The 8,842-nt window shown below is 52.0% G+C and overlaps 1 protein-coding gene across 1 annotated transcript; it reads left to right on the plus strand.

The window, feature by feature from the left end:
- The first annotated feature begins 4,343 nt into the window (after positions 1-4,343).
- Positions 4,344-6,390, plus strand: LOC100279555 (uncharacterized). Its single transcript, NM_001351795.1, has 3 exons — positions 4,344-4,687; positions 4,818-4,947; positions 5,479-6,390. Exons 1-3 carry the CDS (start codon positions 4,552-4,554, stop codon positions 6,212-6,214), a joined length of 1,002 nt encoding a protein of 333 aa, NP_001338724.1. The 5' UTR covers positions 4,344-4,551; the 3' UTR covers positions 6,215-6,390.
- Positions 6,391-8,842: the final 2,452 nt, after the last annotated feature.

Consider the following 8,842-nt stretch of genomic DNA (forward strand, 5'->3'; position numbering starts at 1 on the left):
GGCTGTGTTATACTTGTTGATGATTAGATATATGTATTTAAACATTGAATGTAATATAATAGGATCGTACGTACGAGGCAGAGACCACGTCTTCATCTGTTTTACGAGACGGGCTATACAGTTACAAACTGATCGTTATGCTACCAGACCATTTCGACACCCATAGAAACTGTTTGGGTCATGACTCATGATGGATAGATACTAGCCCAAAGATATCCGAAAACCAGACGCCTAGTGCACCGGCCACGACGAACCGGCACAAGTGAACGACCACCGGCATCGTGTTGGGTGGGTCTTAGCTTAGCTCTGGTGGTACTACTACTTAATTAAGCCAAAGTACGTGGCGGTGGTACCTAGGACGACGTACAGTACGTGCTACTACGTCTCATGCCCAAGGTTTATTATAGCGACGCGCGATCAACTTAACGATCGAGTAGGCCGCTAGGCTAGCAAATGCTGCACGCTCATGAATGCACGCCCGGTCCGGTCCGATCCGATCCAATCCATCTCGAGTCGACATGTACTACGAGACACCCCGCATCGACGGCTATAACTACGGGTTGTCCCGGCCGGCGGCGATCGGAACCGTACCGGCGTTTGTCACGGCGTAATCACGCTGGCGGGCGGTACCGCCATCCGATCTAACCTGCCTGCCGGCTGGCTAGCGGCTAAACACGACCCCGCCCGTCCAATCGCGCGCCGCGACACGGTAGCTCGCCCAACCTAGCTACTCCGTAGCTATAGCCGCGCGACGCGCTCCCGGCCCGGGCGGCGCCTTCATTGCACACGCGACGCGGGCCGGAGCAACCAGCCCGGGCCGGGGGCGGGCGGTGGCCGCCGGCGCCGGGCGAGCCAGCCGCGCCGCGCGAGGATCAGGGTCAGGACCAGGATCAGGATCGCACGCTGGCGGCTGCGGACACGGCACGGGCGGGCTTTTTCAGGGAATAATCCTAATCCGCGTCCCCTATTGAAGGAACCACGTGTCCCTGTCGCCGCCCGGTGGTTGCGCCGTCTATTCGGCCCGTTCGCGCGCCCTAACGACGGCGAGGCGACCAACAGCTGCCTGATCTGCATGCGTCGGCCCACCCATACATGCGGCCTGGAACCTCTGCGTTCCGGAATTGGGTGCAGCGGAAAATCGCTTTCATCGTGCAGTTTCACTGCTTCATGGTTCGACCCAGCCTTAGTTAGAGCTGCCGGGCAACCCAAGCTTCGTCAGGTTGAGCTGCTGTGTCCTCACGTTCTGTTGTTGTGGCAGATGGCTGCCCTAGAAACAGGATTTTTCGCAAACGAGGCCAGTCACCCAGCGTGTTGTTGTGGCAGATGGCTGCCCTAGAAACAGGATTTTTCGCAAACGAGGCCAGTCACCCAACTGACACCACGACAGACTGTGCGTTGCGCTTCGATCTGGTGACGACACGCTCATTATTGCAGTAAAAGGAGTAACTAAGAGGGGTTCTGAGACTTGAGCAGATCTCTTTGCTGATGCAACGGGACTGACCATAAGCTACAACAAGAGCGCTAGCTATGGTGGCGGCCATCGACATGGAGGAAAACATGATTTCAGCAACGACGCGTCGAAATCTTAGGCTGCAGGCATAAGAAGAAGGGCGTTCCTGCGATCCTGAGGCTATGGCCTCTGCAAAAACGTTCAGTTGCATGGCAGAATGTCTGCACCAAAAGGGACCTGAGGACACGCGCGGCGCGCCCCACGCTTTCTTGCTCGCTAGCTCTTTACAGCCACTGCACTCTCATCAGAAAGAAGCCCACGGTTCGTCAGACTCTCTCAGCAAATCATTTCATGAAAAAACCGCTGGCAACCCCTATTATGTGCAACCGATTGTGTGGTCGAGGAAGAAACCCCGGAGCAGAAGAACTCTCATCTCTCATAAGGCTTCCTATAATGCAATAGTAATAATAATAATAAAGCCACTGATGAGCGATGCAGGATTTTTTCAAGCCTCCGATCCGTCGATCAAATGGCTTAGTCCAATGCATCGTTTCTATCGAAGTAACTATATATATCTGGTCGATATATATGCAGCTAACCTAAGCCGCCAAGCCAAAGACATTTCAGTTAATGAGTTCATGCTCATTTCTTTACCAGAGCAGCAGCACGGCCGTGCATGTGCCGTGCTCATGTCTTACCAGACCCACAAAAATGCTCTGCTTCTTCTCCCATGTACTACACAGTACACGGTACAACACAACCACAGTAGCGCCATTCCAGTTCGATCTTTACGGGCCATAAATTCACTCGTGTCGGTCCACGCTGCTCCTACGAGCGAGCATTGACCGTGCCAGTGGCAGTGGGTCACTAATAACCACCAGTCACCACTCACCACCCCTGCTGAATTCCTTCTCCCCCGAGCTAGTCGCGCATTCACCTCTGCAGTTTACGGACAGCTGCGCAGCGCTCGGCTCAGGGGTTAAACTCTGCGACCTGCTGCGGCGGATCCTCATCAATGCGAGGCGAGGTCCGTACCGGACTGTTAGGTTGGTGCTCATTCTTGGTGCGTGAAACAGGAGAGGTACCCGATCATGGTAGTGCTAGCCAGCACAGCAGTAACTTAAACCAGTCAATCAGTATTCTTGCTGGGTGTGTTTTTTTTTTTGGTTGTTGTTGTTCTTGTCGAGAACTAGCGTGGGTGATCTCTTCTCTCTCTCTCGCTGACATTTCACATGAGCACTTTAATAAATCTTGGACTGTTGAGCAGCGTGCGGGGTGCAGAGCGCCTACGGGCATCCGAGGAGCGCCGCCTCCTGATCGGGTGGCAGGTCACGTCCCCTGGGCTCAGGCGGCGTGACGCTGACCGTCGCGTCGCCATCGGCGGCTAGGTCGCTCATGGGTTTATGATCACGCTGACAGCTAGTCTGTTACGCATGCATGCATGGGATTTCGGAACAGAACTTCTACTACTAATCTTCGTTATTTCTGCTTTCATATGTACAAGCAAAGGTTTAGATGTCCGCTGAGTAGAATTCTGAGGGGATAGACTAGACTAGAGATGGCAATTCTTTTTGGGTATGTGCATGTCTTCCACGCTGACGACCGTCGAAAACCCAGAAACGAAACTGAGACCGGTCGGTAATTCCTTGGGTAGGAGTAGGAATGCACATGGGCTTCCGGACAGATCTGTTTACACTCCACAGGGACAGGGTGGTGGTCCTGTGGCAATTTGCCATGGAAACCGCACAATTAATGGCCTAACTGATCCACTGTTCCTACCATGGCTCCACTGTATGCGTTGTATTGTAACTGGGCATAGTTTTCACAGAGGCCTCCTACAGTCCTACTCCATCTGCAAAGTTCTGACCTCAGAGTTTTTTTTCTTCTTTTTGCCTTTCTTTGTTTTTTCCATATATAACAACAGAGGAAAAGAACGCTGCTCAGACAGTTGTGCTTTCAGGATTCAGAGAGCAGGGAAAGGCATCCTTCCCCTCATCTCTTCATCAGAAACCGAGGAGCAGAGCGGAACGAGTTGCTGAAAATGCCGAGAGGGTCAGATCAATTGCGCAGCGACACGGCGCGCGTCCTTTTCACCTGCAAGCGGCAATCGGCTTCACCATAACTCCCGCGCGCCCGGAACAGTGTAGGGCCAGATGAAGAGCGGAGCAGGAGCAGGACGCTGCCGCCTGCCACTGCCACTGCCAGGCACAGTAAACTGCCCCAGACCAACATGCATCTCAATTCTCAGCTGTGGATGCTCCGGCAGCCACTCAAGATGAGCTCGCGCCAGATGCAGTCAAACATCCGGATTCGTACCGCCAGGAAAATTTAAAAAACCTGCTACTAAGCTAGGCAGCAGCAGCAGCACGGCGCCCGACGCGGCCAGGAGACGACGACCGGAGAATGCGGCACGGGCGAGAGCCATGGGAGTTTAAGCGCATGCATGAACACGCAGCTCGGCCGGCGCGCCGTCACTATCCATCTGTACGAGTACGACGACGGCGACCCTGCTGGGTAGCCGCCGCGCTCTCCCGTAGCCCGCGGCGAACCAAGCCGGCCGGCCAGCCGCGCACCAACCGCTGTCGCCATCTATCTGCCGGAGACGTACCACCACGTACCTTTGGTTCGTTTGCTGGCACCCGGGCCTCGGTCGGCCGCCCGGCGGCCCAACGGTGGCGCACGTGCAGCGCGCATGACGAGGGGGGGACGGGAAAAGCGGGGTGCGCCGCCTGACGTCTGGGCCACCCTTGGCCGTGGCCGCACGGAAAGCCAGGAAGATTCTCGCCAACCCGGCCGGCGCTGGCGCACTGCCGCACTGGTCAGTCACTCAGTCAGTACTACTACTGGGGTACTCTCGGTCTCGGCTGCACGCACGTACGGGAAGTCGCCCAGGCCCCAGCTAGTAGCTAGGGCACCGCGCACGCGGCACGCCCCGGCCCCCGCTCTATTTATGCCGCTAGCTAGCGACACCGACCAGGTCACTTCATTCCCTTGTCACTAGCTAGATCGACTGACTGGAGAGGAGCTATCGTCTACCTCTGGGCGAGCTGCGTGTCCCTGCCGTCCTTCTCGCTCCTGTGGTCGCCGCGCGCGGCGCTGCGATGGGGCGGTCGCCGTGCTGCGAGAAGGAGGCCGGGCTGAAGAAGGGGCCGTGGACGTCCGAGGAGGACCAGAAACTGCTGGCCTTCATCGAGCAGCACGGACACGGCTGCTGGCGCTCGCTGCCGGCCAAGGCCGGTGAGGATCCGACGACGGAGCTCGACGATATATCCATCGACCTCACGTTTTCTTCGCATTCCATTCGTTTTATTATATTTGCCATCCAGCAGAATATAATGCTCATCTATGCGTGTGCGTCTCTCTGCAGGTCTGCGGCGGTGCGGCAAGAGCTGCCGGCTCCGGTGGACCAACTACCTGCGGCCGGACATCAAGCGGGGCAAGTTCACGCTGCAGGAGGAGCAGACCATCATCCAGCTCCACGCTCTCCTCGGCAACAGGTGATCATTCTTCATCATCATGCACTTGTTTCGCTTTGCCATGCATGACACAGCACAGCTCGCGTGTGCCTCGTGCTCGCGTCGGCAGGAATGTCGTGAGTGAAACTGAGGCCGGCGTGGCAAAAGGAGTACTATACATCTTGTCTGTAACAACGTGCATGGGTGAAACTGAGGTGTGGCAAAAAGAGTAGAGTACTCGCATCGCACGGGGCCAGTTTATTGGTCTTGTCACGTTTGTCATTAATGTTGGCGCGAGCCCGCTTGCCTCGCTGTGCCTCGCCATCCATGTCAGGGCGTTGGACCATCGTCACCGCCCGCTTGTCGCCCTGGCCATGCCATGTTGACCTCGCCACGCCCCCATCATTGCTGTCCGTCCTACTCCACCACGAGCTCCTTCAATGCACCCCCCCTACACGCCTCTAACCATTACGCCAAACCTTCTTTACTGTTCGAGTTACTAGTAACATTGCTTGCTTCATCAGAGGTGAAAAAAAAATGACTGACAATGACATGCCCTCGCGCAACCCGCAGGTGGTCGTCGATCGCGACGCACCTGCCCAAGCGCACGGACAACGAGATCAAGAACTACTGGAACACGCACCTCAAGAAGCGGCTCGCCAAGATGGGCATCGACCCCGTCACGCACAAGGCCCGCGCCGACGTCGTGGGAGGCTCCTCTGGCGCCGGCAACAACTCTGGAGCGCGCTACAGGGCCGCCGCGCACCTCAGCCACACGGCGCAGTGGGAGAGCGCGCGCCTCGAGGCCGAGGCGCGTCTGGCGCGCGAGGCCAGGCTGCGTGCCCTTTCCTCGCCGCCGCCGCCGCCAGGGCCCGGGCCGGGCCCCGCGTTTAGCGGGCTCGAGTCGCCGACATCGACTCTGAGCTTCTCCGAGAGCGTGCTGTTCGCCAGTGCGGCGCACGACACCCACGCCCTGACGCCACGCGCTTACGCAGAGGCGTTCGGGGCGGAGCAGCAACAGCGCTTCGCTGACACTGCCGCGGCCGCCGCCGACGCCGCGCCAGGCTTCCTTGCAGGCGTCCTTCTCGGCTGCTCCGTCGCCGGCGCGGAGAAGGGGTTCGCGGCCTCGTCGACGGACGCCAGCGTCTGTGAGCAGCAGCAGGAGGAAGAGGACAAGGGCTACTGGAGCAGCATACTGAACATGGTCAACTCCTCCATGTCGTCGTCCTCGTCCTCGCTGACTTCCGATGCTGTCACGGACCCCGCCGCCGCGTACTTGCCGCCGGCGACGGCGGCGGCCGAGTTCTGAGTGATTGTCGTGCAATAATAACGAACCTGTGCTAATGTTACCTTGTCATGTGTGTTGCTTACTAGTAGGTGCGTTTTGGTGCTAGTTAGTTTATTTACGTGCTAATGGGGTGTCGTCCACGTGTGCTTGTGCTTTATGATGTGCAATAATAAACATGTACGTACTGATTTTGTTTGCGCGGGCGTGTCGTCGATCGCCGATGTGGCACAGATAACGCCCAACACTATAACAAAACAGCATTAAACTTGTGTACATATGGTTTCGGTTATCGAGTCGATAAAAATAAAATGGCAGACTCGACTCAAGACTCGTCACTCACTGTACGTAAACATCTTTGTTACCGGCGGGTTTTCTTAATACAAAACAGCATTATATTTTACTAACGGTTTTCTTTAAAAAAACAGACAATAGAAATCATTTTTGTACTGCTAAAAGATCTTGGTCGCTTCTTAGTCCTTACGGAACGGATTCTCTTGAGGTACCGTTCGTTGTGGTGGTTCATCATTCCAACCTCGAATTGATCACCACGACATCTTATTTGAATACATTAAAGCTAATAGTTAGTTAGCTAAAAAGTTACTAGTAAAATTAGTTAGCTAATAAATATATGGCTAACTATTATCTAATTTGTAAAAATAGTTAATAGTTGAACTATTAGATATATTTTTTGGATATATTTAGCTAATTTTAGTAGTTAACTATTAGATATAGTGCATTCAAACACCCCTTAATATATATAATCGTAAAATTATTGATCATGCAAAAACGTCCCTTCATTTCTCACACGGCATGTTGTTCCCATCCCGTCTACAGTGGAGTGAATTGGGACCTGGGAGGGAGAGATTAAAAGATATCATATAGCATCTTCAAGAGCTCACTAGAAAATAACTCGTCAAAATCAGTTTTAATGGACATCTAAAAAATTATTGGGTAGATTTTAATTGTTTCTCCAACATATCTTTCAAAGCGGCAGATTGTTTCTGGGGAGCAAAAAAAACCCTCATTTATAGATGATGAAGTTTTAAGGGCTATAAAAAAAATTAGTACGTTTTAGGGAAACTGTTGGAGACATGCTTTTGTGTTTTCCAAAAAAAACTTAATTTAGGAGAGACTTCTCGGAAGCTCTTGGAGATTCTCTTACCTGGTTACGGATTTAAACTCACTCATTTCTCTCTAATCCATATCCACATGGATTAAGATTAAAACATACACGTGTCTTTTCAAAAAAAATGACAATTTTTTTGCTATCTACCAGCTTACATATTACATTCCTGCTTGTAATTCAACATCGTAAGAGATCAAGATACGTGGCAAGGCTACGTCGTAGATTGTTTTTGGCACTAGAAGTTCGTCTAATAAGGAGGTGTGTGCGGCGACTACAATGAAGAGACATACTACGTTATTAACGTGCTGGCGTTTATCGTTTGTTATCACTAGCCGCTTGGGTGTAATCACAGGTATCTCAATCTCTGTCATCATTCGTCACAACTCACCAGTCATCAGTCATCACCGCGATCGCGAGTTGCGACCCACCACTCTGGGCCTAGCAGGCCACAAGCTATTCTTATGCGTCGGCCTAACAATGAGTGGCCGGCGGCCCAGTCACAGCAGGCCCAAGGCTTCTCCTCGTTTTTTGAGACAAGCCCGAGCCTTCTTTCTTAAACGAAACTCACAAGCATGAAACCGAGCTGTCGGCCCAAGTACCGAACCAGCTAGCCGGCCCCACCTTCGGCAATATCGCGCCATGGCTTGGATGTTGGCTCTGCCCAGTCCCCCTCCCCCCTCCTAGCTGCCGTGGTTTTCTACCTGTGTATGAAGCGCGCCCATGCACACGTGGCGAACCGTTTAGCAGCAATATATAATGTATGGTGATTGTATGATTGACAGAGATTAAATTAGGATATAAGGGCAAGGACAGAGGAAAACCAGGTTTAGTGTTTGAAAGAGTTGCACATTGTGCAGAGGTGATAATTATAGCAGTTACGATAGTTGCATAGTCAATCGACATGTTCGTGGGTTTCTATAAACTTATATATTACATCATTAGCAAGATTCAACAGCTAGAGATTTGTTCAATATATACATCACTACGAAAGTTTCAGCGGTCTGGTTATATATACACAAAAGCATTCGTGCTCCAAAAGTGACGATGCTCGTCATATTACCTGTACAAAAAATATGAGCGTCAGTACTTAAAGAGTCTTGAAGCTGTTTTATCTTTTTTGGTATGGCCATGAGAAGAATACTCAGATTATTTTGATTGAAAATTATGTACACAACAAGAGAATATGGCATGAGAGTAGATGGTGTAGTACCTTCATGAGAATATCATGAGACCATTGATGATCTAATGATTAAGGTTGTCAGGGTGTGTAGAACCTAGTTGGGTAGTCTTGATCCTGTGTTTGGTAGTGTTAGTATGAACCGGGATTGATACATGCAAAATATAAATAGTGTTTGTGACTTGGCTTTAAATTTTTTATTATAGATACATACTTCTTAGGAGGTGACGCGAGGCTGTCTTTATTGACTTCATCTAGAATCTGTTCATCAACCTGTAAATAAGTGGATAAGAATTGTCAATTCATGTATAATTACACAAGCAGATTTTTAAAGTAATTAGTACTA

Source organism: Zea mays, chromosome 5 (assembly GCF_902167145.1).
Source record: "Zea mays cultivar B73 chromosome 5, Zm-B73-REFERENCE-NAM-5.0, whole genome shotgun sequence".
Lineage (NCBI taxonomy): Eukaryota > Viridiplantae > Streptophyta > Magnoliopsida > Poales > Poaceae > Zea > Zea mays.